The 20,542-nt window shown below is 40.9% G+C and overlaps 1 protein-coding gene across 6 annotated transcripts in view; it reads right to left on the minus strand.

Moving 5' to 3' along the window:
- Positions 1-240: 240 nt before the first annotated feature.
- The window catches only part of armc9 (armadillo repeat containing 9), a 146,777-nt gene continuing 126,475 nt past the window's right edge, over positions 241-20,542 (minus strand). For 4 of the 6 annotated variants that reach the window (XM_087993555.1, XM_087993553.1, XM_087993554.1 and 1 more), the window contains 3 exons: positions 9,619-9,739; positions 6,237-6,412; positions 241-523 (listed from right to left, as the gene is read on the minus strand). In XM_087993555.1, coding sequence (XP_087849681.1) covers positions 495-523; positions 6,237-6,412; positions 9,619-9,739 — 326 coding nt within the window. In that variant the 3' untranslated portion in view covers positions 241-494. Of the gene's footprint in view, positions 796-6,236; positions 6,413-9,618; positions 9,740-20,542 lie in introns of all 6 variants that reach the window. The other 2 variants (XM_043702296.2, XM_043702294.2) reach the window with 1 other exon arrangement.

The raw sequence follows: 20,542 nt of genomic DNA on the forward strand, positions 1-20,542 counted from the left end.
TGAACTTTGATACTTCCACTCAAATTTTCATTTAGAAAAATAACATTCCATATTAAAAGAAATTTTAAGAAAATGTTATTTTAAGAAAAAGCACAATGATGGCTGATGTGACTTTCAGAATTTTCATATTGGTGCTTCTTCTGTCTGCAATTAATAAACATTATTTGAATATATGTAGGAATGGCAACATGTGAGAAAGTGTACAAATGCTTTTGTCAATAAACTGGTTGAAAATTTCAAAACTTTCTATGACCAGATTTTATTTCTCTTTTTTGACAAAATTACAGTTTCCATATCACGTCAAATATAATGCAAACACTGTTTACATAAATATATAAATGAAAAATAGTGACTATTTCAGACAAATGCACAACATATTACAGTGCTGCACTTTCAGAGCAATAATCTTTCATTCATTTCATGACCATAGGAATATGATGTAAAGCAAAAACAACCCTCAAAAAACATTACAAAACAAAAGTCAAAAACAGAATTTAACACCTTCCCAAAATTGGAGTACTACCTGTGAAAATATAATAAAGAATAAAAGGATAAATTACTCTTATTTACATTTCTGAAATCATTGTCAAAAAATTCACTTAGTTATATAACATAAAAAGTTCATGCTGAATATGGACAATATAATTCCTATACTGCAGTATATTTCACTTGATTTTATAATTCCAGTACTGTGGATCGTATGTGATGAGGAGGATCATTACAGGAAGTTGGTGAAGGATTCAGCAGGTGATTCCTGAGGAAAAATCTATTGTCATTTCCTGTATGACTGGCTGCCTACAAAAGGAACAAACAAGTTGAATTTAGATGCGAACAGCTGAACACTTGTGTTGAAATATGGCTTAATAAACACAATGTTTAGACAGCAAGTATGTGAATCTTTCAAAGCTGACACAAATGTGATTTAAAAAGATTAAGAAAAGTTGAGACAAGGAATTCATCTACACAGTGGACATTGTTGAGTGCTAAATAGTCTCCTAAATGTTTAATGCATGGGTAGGAATTGCATTGCAGATTACATAACAGTAAAGGCAAAGAAAAAAAAGGTGTGCAATAACCATAGGCATTAGCATTATTTCAGGACCTTTGAAAAGACTGGTTCGTTCTGAGATAGCCAACATCAGCTGCTGTTAAACAGCAAAATAACAACACACAAGGTAAGATGTATATCAGGATATGGCATGATCAGGTATATCAAGGTGACGTGTCAGTGGTATGTTTCCAATATGTACTTTTCTGAACATAGAGGTGGAAGAAACAAAGTAGGGCACTTCCTGACACAGATCCATTCCCAATTGCTGACCAGCCCCTTTCATAACCATTCAGTGAACCAAATCCCCTAATGTGCACCCAACCCCTATGACCATACACAGTAAGAAAATAACTTCACCACAATTGACCTTACATTTTTAGAAGGCAGAGAAAAGTGGTGGTGGGCTTTACTAAAATGATAGCATTCATAACAGAACAGAAGACAATCATTTGGCCTTTTGTATCTGCACCGATTCTCCAGAGCAGCAATTTACCAGCAGGCTATCCCCATGCCTTCTCCCCTCATCCCTGCATCTTTTTAAAATAATAATGTGCAACATCAAGCCTTGAGAAAGTCCTAACTGAACTTGATCGCTTCTGATTTGCCAAGTAATTGGCTGAGGACAGTGCAGATCCTACAATGAACTCCCCATGCCTCACTGCAGCGCCATCATGTGTCATGGACCATAAAAACATGCAAGACAGTTCTGAGGACCATCACCATAGACACCCAGGTTTTTGTCGAGTGTGGGGTGCTGGAAAAGCACAGCAGGTCAGGCAGCATCCAAGGAGCAGGAAATCAACATTTTGGGCAAAAGCCCATCATCTTTCCTGATGAAGGGCCTTTGCCTGAAATGTCCATTCTCCTGCTCCTCAGATGCTGCCTGACCAGCACCACACTCTCAACTCCAATCTCCAGCATCTGCAGTCCTCACTTTCACCCAGATTATTGTGCCAAACCTACAAGATTCAATTGCTGAGGATGGCTAATCAGCAGCCAGCAGTTACCCCATAACTGAAAGCAACTGTCAGTGCAAACAGCACATATCTGCTCCCCAGTTCCATCATAGCTACTTTTGCCAATTCCCAATCCTGTCTGGTGCTTGGTTTTGAAGCATATATTTGTACTTGGTGCAGGCATATTGGGGATTTCCATCTCAATCAGAGTCCAAACTTTATCATGGCAACTTGATTTGCAATTGTTAAAAAGGACTGGAAACTTCTTAGCTGGCTGTAATAAATTAACAATTCCTGATTTTTGAAATAAAACCATTATGGGATGAGTGTGTTGCGGGCAAGGCACCATCTGTTGTATATATTTGGTTGTCTTTGAATCCACCCAAATCTCCTGCAGTTCATGTGTTGAAGCTACACACATTAGGTAGCAAGTGCACAATTTTGACCCAGCAACAAACCAGCGGCAAACTAATTAAAGGAACTTTGAGGCTTGATGTTCCCAAGAGCTTGTACTTCAAAGGGTTAAATGTCATGAAAGTGATGCTGTCAAAGAAGCCTTGTAGAGTTGCTGCAGTACATATTGTTGATTGTTCATACTGCATTATTTCTATCTTCAGTCAAATTCCTTTACGTAGTACTTGATCTAAAGTAAATGAAATAAATGAACAAATGCACAATGGGCCACTGCAATGACTTTGGAGTCTTACAGAACATAGAACATTACAGCGCAGTACAGGCCCTTCGGCCCTCGATGTTGCGCCGCCCTGTCATACAAATCTTAAGCCCATCCCACCTACACTATTCCATGTACGTCCATATGCCTGTCCAATGACGACTTCAATGCACTTAAACTTGGCAAATCTACTCCTGTTGCAGGCAAAGCATTCCATACCCTTACTACTCTCAGAGTAAAGAAACTACCTCTGACATCTGTCTTATACCTGTCTCCCCTCACTTTAAAGTTGTGTCCCCTCATGTTTGCTGTCTCCATACTTAGAAAAAGGCTCTCCCTGTCCACCCTATCTAACCCTCTGATTACCTTGTATGTCTCTTGTTTCACTCTTTGCTACTTGAAAATTATTTTGCTCAATAAGCTAAATCAAACTATATTTAATGGTCTCTCATCGAAGTCATGTATGCAGCTAAAGCCTTAAATCTTTTTCACATGGAATCTCAATCTTCAACTGAGCTCATTCATTAAACCTATAGATCAAATACTATCCATGTGCTCTGGTTCCTGCTTATGTCTTTAACCTGCAATCTTTTGACTCATGGTCAATGAATGCTCTCGATAGAACTGAGCTGAAACTGCCACAAAAGTCGGGGAAGTAATAAATATAGGAATAACAGTGTTCACAAAACACAATTCCCACTCACAACTTTGTAAGTGCATAATTTATTCTGCAAGAACAACAATGGTTCTCCCCAGTGAATAATATGATGAGACAATCAAATAAACATGTTAACTGCTGCTGAGGAATAATAATTAGTTGATAGCCAAACTAGTCAAAACATGTTCTTTGCAATTCAAAATATTTTGCGAAAGTTTCCAGTCTAGAAAACAAAGTATAGTCATTAGAAAAAGTAGTAAAAATCTACCGAAACTTTTGAAATATGTGTATTACAGCTATATTGTACATTTTCTGTACTGCTACATTTCCTTCTCCATGCTTTGATTGGCCAATGAAAGCAATAAGCAGGAAACAGCAATGTCTTATTAAAAAAAAGGACAAAAGGTACGGGGGCACAGATTGTCAAAGTCAATAGTTCATGGTGCAAAATTACAGACTATAACATATGGCAATAAGTAGCACCAGATATTACGTTGTCTGCAGTTAAAGTGCATCTGATACAATAGCAGGAAAGATTATTGAAATTATTTGCTTGTTGAGCTTGTTTCTGTGTTTTTGAGTTGGTAATACATCAAATAACTTTACAGTAAAAATGGAAAACTGATTTTAAAAAAAATCCATGATGTATTTAGGAGCTCCTAAATATAAATTCTGCAGGTGCAGCATAGTACCTGCTGCGCCCACTCATCACCAACAATTAGGAATCTGCCACAGATTATGGCCTTTCCAAAGAAATCCACATCGCCTGAAAGAATTTATAAAAAATATTTTCACAGGCAAGAAAAATTAGACTCCACATTCAGTCCAAATGAGATCAAGGGCATAATTTTAATCCTTCCCTCAGGGTTGCTGGCAGGAAGACAATGTGGACCAGGCTCACTGTCCACATGATCCTGTGAATATTTTACCCGTGTTGGGAGGTAGACATTGAATTGTCCACTTGCCTGTGAAGAAATTGATGGGCTCTTAGATAGGGCTGCCTCATGTCATCTAGTAAAAGTTTTGTGGGCTGGATGGGGTGCCTTTTAATCAAGAATACTGTGGCCAATGGAGGCCATTCCTCATCCCTTTCAATCAAGATATGTCATGCACTCTCCATGTGCATTTCCACTCAATGGGTCCTTCCAGCCTGAACCTAGCAAATTCCTGGACTTATTTGTAGGCTCCACGTTGCTCAGTTTTGGGGACTGCCTACCATCCCTGCAGGGACTGCTGTTCCCATATGATTGGCCAGCAGTTCTGGCTGATAAAACCTCCTCTCCAATAAGGGCAGAAGGACAACCACAAGACAATTAAATGTCAGACATATTTCCAGTGTACAATTAATCCCCAAAGATACACAGAAAAATTTATTAAATGGAAAGCCATAACGCAAAATGACAGAAGTGCAGTAAAATCAATACCAGCAAAAACAGAAGACTATCGAACTAAAATGAGATAGAAAAAATGTCTTCATTTATACAGTGGTTTTTCTGGTGTCAGACCATATTTAAATACTTCAGTGTATTTATAGTGCAGATAATTGCAAGGCAGAACAATTGTCAAACTCATAACACATATATTTCTTCTTACAAAATGCAATACTATAAAAAAAAATAGAATGCATATTTACATACATATATTTTTGAACAGACTGAGAGAATCAGAAAGCTAAGGCATTATGGTGAGACAATAGCATAATGGTAATTATCATTGAACTATTAATCCAGAGACAAAAGGTATAGTGCTGGAAAAGTACAGCCGGTCAGGCAGCATCCAAGTAGCAGGAGAGTTGACATTACAAGCATAAGCTCCTCAACTTATTAATCCAGAGATCCAGATAATGATTTGGGGATCTAGGTTCAAATCTTACTTTTTAAATTCAATATTAAAAAAAATCTAACAATGACAATGAGAGCGCTGTCATTTGTCGGTGAAAGGAAGGAAACTGCCATTCTTTATGATCTGGCCTACATGTGGCAATAAATATTGGCCCAGCCAGCAATGCCCACATTCCAAGAAAGAATTTAGGATGGCACAGTGGAACAGTGCTGCCTCGCATCACCAGAGACCTGGGTTCAATTCCAGCCTTGGACTACTGTCTGTGTGGAGTTTGCATATTTTCCTTATCTGTGTAGGTTTCCTCCAGGTGCTCCAATTTCCTCCCACAATCCAACATTGTGCAGGTTAGGTCGATTGGTCATGCTAAATTGACCATAGTGTCCACAGGTTTGCAGGCTAGGTGGATTAGCCATGGGAAATGCAGGGTTATAGGGATAAGGTAGTGGGGGTGGGGTGGGGGACCTGGATAGGATGCCCTTCAAATGGTCTGCTTTCACACTGCTATGATTCTATGAGCAGAGCCATTTCACATGAGCACCCATCTACCAAATTGCTTTTACTTGCTTAGTTATGACATGAAAAATGAACGGGATACTAGAACTTACATCCAAGCACTAATGTCCTCCTGCTATCAGGTAGGAAAGAAAGTAAATGAACAATAGAGAAGCTGAAGAGAGAGGGAAAAAGCTAAATGAGAAAAAATATAAAGCAGAGAATTAAAACGTTAAGAGAGAAGCTGGTGGCAGTGTTTGCATTATGTTTATTGAGCCTATCTGAATTTAGATGGATTAATAAGACTGTTCAAATATTCTGTGTTTCAAAAATAAGCTGATAGATATCTTTACCCAACATCCTTACATGCGTCCTTTTAAATAGGTATCACCAGGTAGCATTCAAGAATAAGGAACAAATAGATTTTTCTCCTTCTTAGACCAGGAACATTTTTATCTATCATGGTGCCCTAAATGCTACTATTTTGAAGTGCAGAAACTTTGTATGGAGACCAGGGACACTATATAAAAATGTTAAATTTCCTCCCTTCTCTTTATTACTCACTCTGTCTGCTTCTGTTAGAGGATCCTGCAGAACCTGGACGGCTTGTCTGCTGAGGACCGGACTGAGAAAACTGAGGGGCAATTGTTGGAGTCTTGATCTTTTGTGGGCTAGTAGACACATCTGGAGTTCGAGGAATCTTGGGCCTACTGTCAAATGCAAGTTCATAATCATTTTGCCTATAAGGGCAGAAACAACAGAATGGATGAACAAAGATATTCAATAGCACATGTCCTTTTTACCTTTCAAGGTTCAACAACACCTGATTATGAAATCAAGTTTTATATTTCATTACAAAACTAATTCTGTCAACTATGACAGAAAATGTATTATTGCTGCTCCTCTTTTTTTACATAACAGAAAAAAAAGTGATCAAACTTTAAATGGTTACATATTGGAAAATGGCCATTGTACAATGCTATAATTTCATAAAAAGCGAAAGAAGTGCAAATGTTGTAAATCAGAAACAAAAACAAAAACAAAAATTACTGGAAAAGCACAGTAGATCTAGTAGCATCTGTGGAGAGAAATTTGAGTTAGTGTTTCAGGTCCAGTGACCCTTCCTCAGACAAACAAAGACTTGCTTGCAATGCATGCTCATCAATGTTGAAGCTCTTATACTTCTCACGTTACGAAAGAATTGAACAAATAGTTTGTTCTTTTGTAAACATTTGCAAGAGATCACATAGTTTTCCTTTGGAACAATGACTGAAATGGAAGTTAGACTGCTTTAACTGAAATTTCAGGAGAGTCAAGCAACTTAAAAAAAAACAAGTGATGCAATAAATGAGGGAGAATTCAAGACTGAGTGGCAATGTTCCCATAGCTGTGCAGTTTAATGCCTGCACAGTCATCCGTTGCACACACCCTCCAAAGAATTGGGGGTATGTAACTGAGCAATTCAAAGAACTTTTTGAGTTCAGTAAATTCTACCTAAACAATACTCTGGTTGAGTTGCGGCGTATTAAAAAGCTGTAAGAACCAGGGCAGAGAGGAATTTCCACAGACTGCAGAAAATAAGCATCCATACTCTATGTGGGGTAAAATGATAGAAAAACCAAGAGAGCTGAAAAGATAACATTCTAAACAAGAAAATGCCAATTTGGTGCACCTGATAAACCAGTGAACTGAAGAATGACCCATACTGGAGAAGAACCTATGGTAAGCAGTGTGTCATCACTGCTCTAAACAGAAAGCCTATGAGAAAATAACTTTCACCCTTGTGATCTCGACTTTGGATCTTCGGATTTATTTATCCTGAGTATATTATTTTGCACCCTTTCAGCTGTCTTATTCATGACTGAGTGTGTATGTGGATTTGGGTGCTTTTGAAGAGGTATTGTTTAAATTATGCAGTTGCACATTATCAATCCTTTCTTTTCTCTACTATTTTAAAGTTAATTGTATTATAATAAATAGTTATCATACAAAACACATTATGAATTACTTTTATTCTGAATAGCTTTCTGTCAGGAAAATGGTCACTTTGTTGATCTTATTTGGACTTTATAAATTTATACATTTTAAGACAGCTTGTGGAACAGTGAGACAAGATTCTTGATGCACTTTTCAGTTAAGTCGTAACACAATAAAATATGTTAGGAAGTTCCCAAGTGGTTGAACTTTATATTAGTTATATTGCTTTAGCTTCCTTTCAGGTACAATATAAAACTACTTCCACAGGGTATTGTACCATCAGACCAGTGATTTCAAATCCTCTATGTGGGTTTCTGTAATGATGCAGATATCAAAAGTAGTTCTGTTCGCCGAGCTGGGAATTTGTGTTGCAGACGTTTCGTCCCCTGTTTAGGTGACATCCTCAAGGCTACTAAGGATAGCTGGTCATGTCATTTCGTGGCTAGTTGGTGTTCATGGATGCAGATCGTTAACTTTCTTCCTGTTTGTCCTATGTAGTGTTTTGTGCCAATAACGGATACCCGTGCAATTTCATCAACAGATGCCTAAGGGAAAGACAACAGAACAAGGACATGCCACATCCCAAAGGACTAGTCACACTACCATACATCAAGAGCATTTCCGAACTGACAGCCAGACTACTGCGACCACTAGGACTCATAACAGCACACAAACAAACAGCCACTCTCAGACAACAACTCACCAGAACGAAGGACCCAATACCCAGCATGAGCAAAACCAATGTAGTGTACAAAATCCCATGCAAGGACTGCACAAAACACTACATAGGACAAACAGGAAGACAGCTAACGATCCGCATCCATGAACACCAACTAGCCACGAAACGACACGACCAGCTATCCTTAGTAGCCACACACGCAGATGACAAGCAACATGAGTTCGACTGGGACAACAGTACTATTATAGGACAAGCCAAACAGAAAACAGCCAGGGAATTCCTAGAGGCATGGCAATCATCCACAGATTCAATCAATAAGCACATCGACCTGGACCCAATATACCGACCACTGCAACGGACAGCTGGAACTGACACCGGAAGCGGCAGAGACAAACCACTATAAATGCCGGAGGAAACATCACACAAGCGCTTCACAGGAGGCTCCCAAGCACTGAGGATGTCACCTAGACAGGGGACGAAACGTCTGCAACACAAATTCCCAGCTCGGTGAACAGAACCACAACAACGAGCACCCGAGCTACAAATCTTCTCACAAACTTTGAATATCAAAAGTACAAAATACAGTTAACCAGCTATATCTCAGCTGGACAGCCTGCAGGCATTGCTTCTTATTTAGCTTAACAGAAAGGTTGCCAGGGTAAAGAGAAAAGAAGACAAAATAGAGGGAAGAGACCACAATCATAAATCTGATGACCATTTAAGCTCAGCAACACTTAAATCAGCTTTGCCTCAACCATGCTAAGGTTAGAGGACAGAGGCCAAAGTTTAAAAAAAAAGGACGAGTGCTCATCTGGTTTTCTTCCTGGTAATTTAAATGGAAGGAAAATCAGGTGGGTCATATTTGGACCTTGAAATTACTTCTGCTATCCTACAGAAGTTTTCTTCTTGTTGTTTGTCCAAGCAATGCTAATTCCAGGCGATAAAGATGAAATGCAACTTTGCCTTGTTAATACGAATGGATTGTAAATCATTGGGGAAATATTTGGATCTAACCTTTGAAACAGCTGCACAGATGATCAATGAAACATACATCACAGCATAAAGAAGTATGAAAACAATATGATCTTTAGTGCAGATTGCAAGAGTGTAATCAATTTCTAATGTTCATGGAATGATTAACTTTCTACAAAAGATTCAGGTGAAATTAACAATGATGGGTGGAGGAGCAAATACTTGCATTTTTTTTTGAAGTACACATTGAGACAAAGTTCATAAAAGACTTTTCCTGTACAGTACTTGTGCACTTTAGTATTTACATGATTTCCTCACCTGATAGACTGTCTATTCGATCTGTCAAAAGATTTGATACCAAGCAAGCTTGTAGCTGCTGTAAGATCCTGATCAAAATCTTCAACTGGAGAACCCAGGTGTGATGTATTACAGTTAAAATCTGTGAAGTAAAAATACAATAAAAATGTTTCCATCAAAAATTAATATTTTGAAAAGTTCAATCCAATTAAAACATCTGCAGTGTTGGCTATTGTAATTGCAAAACTACATGCATGTATGGATGGAAATTCAGAGATCCACACCCCCCACCGACCCAACCTCCACTCCCGGCACCTTCCCTTGCAACCGCAGGAGGTGCAACACTTGCGCCCACACCTCCCCCCTCACTTCTCTCCAAGGCCCCAAAGGAAACTTCCATATCCGCCACAGATTCACCTGCACCTCCACCCACATCATCTACTGCATCCGCTGCAGCCGGTGTGGCCTCCTCTATATTGGGGAGACAGGCCGCCTACTTGCGGAGCGATTCAGAGAGCACCTCTGGGCCACCCGGACGAACCAACCCAACCACCCTGTAGCACAGCATTTCAACTCCCCCTCCCACTCCACCGAGGATATGCAGGTCATTGGACTCATCCACCGCCAAACCACAACAACGCGACGGTCGGAGGAGGAGCGTCTTATCTTCCGACTGGGAACCCTCCAACCACAGGGGATGAACTTGGACTTCACCAGTTTCTTCATCCCCCCTCCCCCCACCTTGTCTCAGCCGAATCCCTCCAGCCCGGCACCGCCTTCCTGACCTGCAGTCTTCTTCTTGACCTCTCTGCCTCCATCCTACTCCGACCTATCACCCTCACCTTGACCTCTTTCCACCTATCACATATCCAACGCCCCTCCTCCAAGTCCCTCCTCCCTACCTTTTATCTTCTCCTGCTGAACACTCTCTGCTCATTCCTGAAGAAGGGCCTGTGCCCGAAACGTCGAATCTCCTGTTCCCTGGATGCTGCCTGACCTGCTGTGCTGTTCCAGCAATAAAGTTTCAACTTTGATCTCCAGCATCTGCAGACCTCACTTTCTCCTCGAAGATTTCAACCTACTGCGAATCCTCTTACAAGGATGCCTTCCTTGAAGAAGCTCTCTGCCTCTCTCTAGAATGATAATAGTCTAGCTAACATAATGGTTCATGTGCTACTGGGAACACATCATCTGTAGAACACAGTTTGTGAGGGTTGATTAAATTTGGTTGCAAAATTGGATTGAAAGCTTAGAGTTTTGATTGAATGTCTTGTAGTTTTGGTAAAAAAATTCAGATTCTTATTGTCTTGGACAATTAGCATTCAATCAATCATTGCCTACTGAGTTTGGAAAAAGAAACTCTGGTTCATCATTTCATCCTTTCACTGTTTCCTGGTGTCAATTATGAGTCCAATCATGTTTATCATTTTCAAAATGCCAGCCTGAGTTCTCTGTCTTGAGCACATCAAGGTGATCTGGAGTTTTATAAAATTTCTAATCCTGAGTAACTTTGATTGTGAGACATGAAGCCTTGCTTCCGTTATGATTTCAGCTAATGGTAGTAATGGACAGTCATATCCCAGAATGAGACCTGGCTCAATAGATCATAAGTTTTGTTTTAGCTATTTATTTACATTGATGACCAGTCACTGAATATATTTCCAAGAGGCTGCCCATGTACTTTTAACAAAAGAATATAAATATTTTGTACAGATGCAAGAAGCATTAGCGATGTTACATTATACATAACTATTTGAACGTCTTATTAAAAATATCAAAAATAAAAGTTTAACCCTTTTACTCTCAACAACAATGTTCCCTCTAGGCTGTGCAGCTGTAGCACATATAGCTGTTCCAAGGCCCTGTTCTGGAAGTTGTCTCCATGCATGGCCTTCATGGGTAGAAAATTAGAGGGAATGCTGCTCAACACCAACTATGCAGGCACTCAAAGCTCAGTAAAAAGACACCCCATCCCCACTTTAAAGTTTCTTGTTCAGTTGGCATGGCTGTACTCAGCTTCTTCTCAACAAGATTCCACATTTGCTTCTTCCTATTTTCTTTAATTAATGTCTCTTCCTGAGACCCTTAAACAAACTGCGAATTCAGCTCCCTTGTTTCTCAATATTGGTTCCTTAAATTTACTACAAACCTACCGACTCCCACAGCTACCTGGACTACACCTCCTCCCATCCTGCCCCCTGTAAAAACGCCATCCCATTCTCCCAATTCCTTCGTCTCCGCCGCCTCTGCTCCCAGGAGGACCAGTTCAAAATACGTACAACACAGATGGCCTCCTTCTTCAAGGACCGCAATTTCCCCCCCGACGTGGTCGACAGTGCCCTCCACCACATCTCCTCCACTTCCCGCTCCTCCGCCCTTGAGCCCCGCCCCTCCAACCGCCACCAGGACAGAACCCCACTGGTCCTCACCTACCACCCCACCAATCTCCATGTACAGCGCATCATCCGCCGTCACTTCCGCCACCTCCAAACAGACCCCAGCACCAAGGATATATTTCCCTCTCCTCCCCTATCAGCTTTCCGTAGAGACCACTCCCTCTGCGACTCCCTTGTCAGATCCACACCCCCCACCGACCCAACCACCACTCCCGGCACCTTCCCTTGCAACCGCAGGAGGTGCAACACGTGCGCCCACACCTCCCCCCTCACTTCTCTCCAAGGCCCCAAGGGAAACTTCCATATCCGCCACAGATTCACCTGCACCTCCACCCACATCATCTACTGCATCCGCTGCAGCCGGTGTGGCCTCCTCTATATTGGGGAGACAGGCCGCCTACTTGCGGAGCGATTCAGAGAGCACCTCTGGGCCACCCGGACGAACCAACCCAACCAACCTGTGGCACAGCATTTCAACTCCCCCTCCCACTCCACCGAGGATATGCAGGTCATTGGACTCATCCACCGCCAAACCACAACAACCCGACGGTCGGAGGAGGAGCGTCTTATCTTCCGACTGGGAACCCTCCAACCGCAGGGGATGAACTTGGACTTCACCAGTTTCTTCATCCCCCCTCCCCCCACCTTGTCTCAGCCGGATCCTTCCAGCCCGGCACCGCCTTCCTGACCTGCAGTCTTCTTCTTGACCTCTCCGCCTCCATCCTACTCCGACCTATCACCCTCACCTTGACCTCTTTCCACCTATCACATTTCCAACTCCCCTCCTCCAAGTCCCTCCTCCCTACCTTTTATCTTCTCCTGCTGAACACTCTCTGCTCATTCCTGAAGAAGGGCATGTGCCCGAAACGTCGAATCTCCTGTTCCCTGGATGCTGCCTGACCTGCTGTGCTGTTCCAGCAATAAAGTCTCAACTTTGATCTCCAGCATCTGCAGACCTCACTTTCTCCTCCTTAAATTTATGTCTTCCTCAGTTTTCCTCTAAACCACTCAGGCTTGTCCCTGACCCCAACATGCTTTGAATTCCACTTCTGCTGTTAAGGACCTCTTCTCTCTGACTGAAGTGGGAAATTGTGTCTCACTAACTTGATTAAGTTTTTTGAAGAGCTGACAAAGAAGATTGATGAAGACAGAGTGGTACACATCTATGTGGTGTTGAAAAAGCACAGCAGGTCAGGCGGCATCTGAGCAGCAGGAGAATCGACGTTCATCAGGAATGAAGGGTTTATGCCCGAGATATCGATTCTCTTGCTCCTCGGATGCTGCCTGAGCTGCTGTGCTTTTCCAGCAACACACTCTCGACTCTGATCTCCAGCATCTGTAGTCCTCACTTTCTCCTGGTACGTGTTTATGTGGACTTCAGTAAAGTGTTCAAGAAGGTTCCGCATGTAGATTGGTTGGTAAAGTTAGATCACATGGGATACAAAATTGGCTTAAAGATAGGGTGGTGATGGAGGGATGTTTTTCAGATTGGAGACCTGTAACCAGTGGTGTTCTGCAGGAATTGGTGCTGGTTCCACTGATTTTTCACTTACCTAAATTATTTGGATGTGAGCATAGGAAGTATGGTTAGTAAGATTGCAGATGACACTAAAATAAGTGGTGTAGTGAATAGTAAAGATCTTGTTCTCAGAGTGCAATGGGACCTTGATCAGATAGGCTAATGGACTGAGGATTGGCAGATGGAGTTTAATTTAGATAAATGTGAAATTTGCATTTTGGAAAGGCAAATCAGGGTCGGACTTATGCTAGGGCTCTAGGGAGTGTTGCCAAACAAAGTGTTGGTGGTGACCAAAGTAATATCATTAAAAGTCAAGGAGCGATGATTAGATTCTCTCTTGTTGGAGATAGTCATTGTTTGGCACTTATATAGGACATATGTTACTTTCCATGGATCTGCTCAAGTCTGGGTGCTATCCAGGATTTAATGCATACAATCACAGACTGCTTTTGTAACTGAGGAATCATGATCAGTACAAAACAATACGCAATTGTCAGCAAATACTTCTATTTCTGACTTAATGTTGAAGCAAAGTTATTGATGAACCAATTGAAGATATTTGTTTGGGCATATGACTCTGCCCTGAGGCACTAACATCCTAGGGCTGAGATGATTAGCCTTCAGCAATTTTGACTACCTTCCATCGCACTGTGTAATCATCAGCAAGTATCTCCACCTCTTATCTTATGATACATCAGCCTCAGCAAATACACCTACTATGCAAATCAATACTCAGAGTCATACAGATGTACTGCACAAAAACAAATCCTTCAGTCCAACTTGTCCAGGCCAACAAATATCCTAAATTAATCTAGTCCCATTTGCCAGCACTTGGCCCGTATCCCTCTAAACCCTTCTTATTCATATACTCATCCAAATGCCTTTTCAATGGTGTAATTGTACCAGCCTCCACTTTTCTCTCTCTGGCAGTTCATTCCATATACACACCACCCTTTGCATGAAACTGTTGCCCCTTAGGTCCCTTTTAAATCTTTCCCCTCTCACCATAAACCTATGTCCTCCAGTTCTGGATTCCCCCAACGCAGGGAAAAGACCTTGTCTATTTATCTTATCCATGCCTCTCATGATTTTATAAACGTCTATAAGGTCATCCCTCACTCCAGAGAAAAACAGCCCGAGCCTAGTCAGCCTTTCCTTTAGCTCAAACCCTACAATCCTGGCAACATCGTTATAAATCTTTTCTAAATTCTTACAAGTTTCACAAAATCCTTCTGTGTAAAAAAAATGCCTCGTTGATTTTAGAACTTTCTCCTCATGTTATCTTTTTTGTTGCTCTCCATTTGGCTCTCTGTATTCCAGCCTCCATAAACCCTTTCCATTGTTTTTCAAGTCCCTTCATACTGTTGTTAAGATGCCCACTTTACCTCTAGAACCCTGGCTTTGTGAATTTCCCATGCAGAGGCCAGAATGATAGTGATATGTGATAACCCTTCCTCTCAGAGTTCTGAGTCCTCTCTTATTCTATATGAGGTCCTACTAATCTACAGTATCTAGAATTGCCCCCTTACAGTGTAATCACTTCCTCAATGACTCACTCCAATTAAACACATCCCTAGATTAGAATTGCCCACTATTACCTGGACTACTTAGATCTCGAATTATAACTGCCCAAACTTCTGAGAATGGTGATGGCTACTAAACCAGGCTGAGAGGGACAGCAGACTGACCAGATCCCATTGCGCTTCAGACTGATGTTTCCACATATACTGACTGACCTACTTGTAAATTCTGGACTGGTTTGACTTGACCTGCAAGACTGACTGTGGCCATATCCTGGACTATAAGGATACGCACAGATCCTGCTAGATTCTGGTAGGACTGACTATTGTCAATCCTCCGAACTGGAACTGAACTCCTCAAATAACATAATGACACCCCTGACTGGCTGTGGTCTTCCTTCATCGACAATTCTTCTTCGATGTTCACACATGACAATTCACTTAGTTAAAAATCACACACCAGGTTATGGTCCAACAGGTTTAATTGGAAGCAGTAGCTTTTGGAGCGCTGCTCCTTCATCAGGCGGTTGTCCACCTGATGAAGGAGCGGTGCTCCGAAAGCTAGTGCTTCCAATTAAACCTGTTGCACTCTAACCTGGTATTGTGTGATCTTTAAATTTGTCCACCCCAGTCCAACACCGGCATCTCCAAATCATGACAATTCACTTGAAACACTAGTGTTTGCTGCTAAGCTGCTGGAACATAACTGCAAGTGTGAAATTGATGCAGCATGGTGCCATACAAATGACATGTCCAGCCCAGTGACTGTTCAGTGTTCCCCACCTTGACAAGCTGCCTGCCTACACAATTCAGATCAATGAGTTTCTTTTTGATTTGACAAGGTCCAATAAACCTTGCTCTTAATGGTTTGCCAAAGACTGGTAACAATAATAATACCTTGGTTTCAGCAACAAAACCTCAAAATTAAGTCTTTTGTCTGTGCTTGTTTTATTATTTGTTAAGCATTTACCCAGCGCTGTGTTTTGCTAAGTTTCTCTCAGATATTTGACACAGAGATCAAAAGTGTATTCTCTGAGTTTTGGTTTATAAATTTTTATTTTATTCTGATTCAATTTCTGAGTCGGGTGTTTTGTATAACTCTCTCAACTCAAGATCCATTAGTTGTATTTCTACTGAAGATGATGGACTCAACGTTTGCCTTGTTTTCTTTTTCTGATTCTTGTTATTTACATTCTGATTCTTTAAAAATTATGTCAGATAACTGAATTTCAAGTCATCTCCCTTTCTCATACATCCCTCCTCTTCCTGTCTAATGCCATATGCTCAAGATCAAGTCTTAACAGACAAGAAATAATGTTTTCTCTAAATTCAGTAACAGAAACTACTGATCCTATATTATTTCTTTTTCACTTGCATATACTACACAAGTCTGATTAGGCTTTTTCTTAAGATCTTAAATTTTAATTGACATGCCTCATCGACAAGCTCATAAACATTGAGTATTGTTTATTTTTAATTTTCATCGTGTGCAGATTGTGACAAACTGATATACACATTCAAAGCAGTACCTGTCAAAACATTCTGTTACATGAAAAAAAGCTCATTTCCACCTATCTTTTCAAATTTGTGAAAAATCTTTCTACTCCATCACTGTAAATTTAGGTACTGAACATAGTTTTCGAGTTGTATCAAAAACATCATTGGAATCAGAAACATTATCTCTTTCTTCCTTCTGAGCTAAGCTGAGAAGAAGCCTTCTTAATTCTTTTTCCCTTTCAATTTCTCTTTATCCTTCTTTCTCTTTACCTCCTGTCTTTTCATTTCTAATTGAATCTCAGCTAAGTCAAGCAGTGACATTCCAATTTCAGGTTTCCCTCTTCCTAATTCTAAATTACTTTAAGCATTTGAGAGCTCACTTTTATTTCTACCTTGAACTTATCTGCTCTCTTAGTCAAATATTTCAAATAGTTCAATGTTATGTCTTTTATTCCACCTCCCTCAAAACATTTGCAACATTCAAAGCCATTCTGAAAGGCCAAGTGGTGTAAAAACCACTTCAAACATTGATGTCTTTACAAGTTCATGGATCTTACTTAAATTCAGTGAAGACTGATCATACAAGAGCCCACATTTTATTATGATTCCAATGATGTAAGTACTGAATAAGTCAAATTACAGAGTGAAAATTGAGCTGATAGATTGTAAGTTTATTTTTTGCAGCTGGTTACTTTGGTAATTAATCTCTTAACACATGCACATAAGTCTGCAAATATACTTTAATGAAAGAACACACCTTTATCACACACAAAAAGGCAAAACTAGATACACACATGTATAGAAGATAGTTTAGAAAAATCTTAAGATAAACAACAAAACAAAATCTCTGCCAGTTTCCCAGCAATATCACTCCTATTTCAACGCTTTAAAATTTCTTACTTCGCTAACCTTTCGTGGTTCTCCTTCTTACATTGCTGAAATAGTTTTACAACTTCTTTTCCTGGTCTGTTGGCATGAACCCTTTTTTTAACTATGATGGCTTCAACCTCTTTTTAGTTCTAACAAAGTGAAGAGTTCTACATAAACTCTCCGAGCATTGACATTTCACAAACTGAACTGACTTCTGCAAGGGTGACTGAACTGAATTGAAAACTTGATTCAGCTGCCAGGAAGAAAATTGTTTTACTTTCTGAACTAAATTCCTTATTCTTCTGAACTGAAGTCAAAAACTGAACTAAAGGCCTCTGATCTGCTTTCGCTCTCGGTCATGAACTCAGCAGTAAAACATTTCATCCATTAACACCATAATTAGTCTACTAGGCATTTATGCTTTCCTCGAAATTACATCTCTAGTCTACTGTTCCAGCACACCTCTTAAAAAAGAAGTTACTTTCATAGAATTGAAACCACACATCTGTCTCTACTTTAAGAACCCAAGTCTCAAATGATGACATCATATATTAGATTAGATTGGATTAGATTCCCTACAGAGTGGAAACAGGCTCTTTGGCTCAACCAGTCCACACCGACCCTCTGAAGAGTAACCCACCCAGACCCATTTCCGTGTGACTAATGCACCTGACACTACAGCAATTCACCTGACCTGCACACCTTTGGACTGTGGGAGGAAACCCGAGCAGACACGGAGAGAATGTGCAAACTCCACACAGACAGTCACCCAAGGCTGGAATCGAACCTGGGACCCAGGTGCTGTGAGGCAAGCCACCTTTTATTGCAGCTAAGAAAGCAATGCAGGCCACAGAGGCTAGCAGCTTGTAGGTCAGAGCTGAAGTGAGTGAGTGGGTGCTAAGTAAGCAAGCCAAGAACTATAAGAAGCATCCTGTGCAGATGTATGGGATGGATCTAAGTCTTTGCTACAAAATGACCTGGCAGAAACTTGCATGTTGTAGCTACCCTTGAGCTCCAATATAAAGTGATGATGGGCTGAAGTGATGTGAAGGCTGATCTGAGAGCAGGCATGATGATGTGGTGAGGCTGGTTATTTGAGAATGCTGACTTGAGTGGATGAAGGGTTGAGGAAGATGGTATCCTTAGAGTATGCAATAACATTCTGCTACATTATAACAAGATGTTGGCTGGGACAGGCAATTGGTAAGCTGCAGCTGTCAGGTACCTGCACTAACTTAAATGCCACAAATTTAGACCATCTTGTTTCTTGGAGTATGAGAAGAAAACTGGAAATTGCATAGAAAAGGGAGGTGACAGCAAAATTCTAATGTCACTCGATCAGTAATCCAGAGCCACAGACCCCTCTACCATTGACAGCCAGGAGCAGAACTGTACACCATCTACAAGATTCACTGTAGACATTCTTCATAGATCATAAGATAGAACTTTCCAAACGAATAGCCAACAATATCTAGAAGGACAAGGGTAGCATGTACATGGAAATACCAACTCCTGCATGCTCCCTTCCAAACCACTCACCATTCTGACAAAAGAAATAGATCACGCTTCCTTCATGGTCACTGGGTCAAAAGTCCTGGAATTCCCTCCCTAAACAAATTGTGGGTTTAATTACAGGACAAAGACTGCAGCGGTTGAGGAAGACAGCTCACCACCACATTCTGAAGGGCAACTAGGAATGGGAAATAAATGCTGACCCAGCTAGCGGCACTCACATCCCATGAGTGAATTAAAAACATGGTCTTAGGACATAGTTTGAAGCCTTTGACAGCAAATGGTAAAATCTGAATTCAATAAAATATGAAATTAAAACAATTAATTTAATGGTGATCATGTAACCATTGTCCATTATTGTAAAAACTCTTGTGATTCATTCACACACTTTAGTGAAAAATCTGCCATCCATACATGATTAGGCCTATGCATGACTCCAGATGCACAGAAGCATGAATGTCTCCCAGATGGCCTAAAATGATTACTAAAATGAACTATAAATCTGATCAGTTCAAGGACAATTAGGGATGTGTGATAAATGCCTGGCCTTGCCAGCGATAACCACATCCCAAGTAAGAATAAATCAAGTTTTAATGAGATGCAAATGCACAGAAATAAGGTAATCCCCACTCAGTCGTCAGGTTCTGAAGTCTCCACTTAAGGCTTGAGGGGAAAATTGCAAAATATTTCTTGATTTGGAAATTCTGATTTTTGTCATTCTCATTGTATTTTAAACATAGAAGATAGGAGGAGGAGGAGGCTATTTGGCCTTCGAGCCTGTTCCAGCATTCATCACGATCATGGCTGATCAGCCAATCAATAGCCGAATCCTGCTTTCTCCCCATAACCTTTGATCCCATTCGCCCCAAGTGCTATATCTAACCACCTCTTGAATACATTCAATGTTTTGGCATCAACTACTTCCTGTGGTCATGAATTCCACAGGCTCACGACTCTTTGGGTGAAGAAGTGTCTCCTCATCTCTGTCCTAAATGGTCCACCCCGAATCCTCAGGCTGTGACCCCTGTTTTGGGTGCATCTAACATCGGGAATATCCTCCCTGCATCCACCCTGTCAAGTCCTGTTAGAATTTTATAAGTGTCCATGAGATCCCCCCTCACTTATCTGAACTCCTGCAAAAACAATCCTAACCTAGTCAATCTCTCCTCATATGTCAGTCCCACCATCCCCGAAATCAGCCTGGTAAACCTTCAAGAGCAAGAACATCCTTCCTTAGAAAAGGAGACCAAAACTGCACAAAATATTCTCGGTGTTGCTTCACCAAGGCCTTGTACAAATCAACAACACACATCCCTGCCCCTGTCCTTGAAACCTCTCTCAATGAAGGCCATCATCCCAATTTCCTTCTTTACCGCCTGCTGCACCTGCATGCCTGCCTTCAGCAATTGGTGCACAAGGACACCCAGGTCTTGTTGCACATTCCCTTTTCCCAATTTACAGCTATTCATGTAGTAATCTGCCTTCTTGTTTTTGCTTCCAAAGTGAATAACCTTGCATTTATCCAAATTATACTGCATCAACTACTGATTTTCCCACTCACCCAACCTGTCCATATCATGCTGAAGATCTCTGCATCCTCGTCATAGTTCACCCTCCTATCCAACTGGTAT

Source organism: Chiloscyllium plagiosum, unplaced genomic scaffold (genome assembly GCF_037043375.1).
Source record: "Chiloscyllium plagiosum isolate Xiang-an unplaced genomic scaffold, Cpla_swu_hap1 HiC_scaffold_13, whole genome shotgun sequence".
Classification (NCBI taxonomy): domain Eukaryota; kingdom Metazoa; phylum Chordata; class Chondrichthyes; order Orectolobiformes; family Hemiscylliidae; genus Chiloscyllium; species Chiloscyllium plagiosum.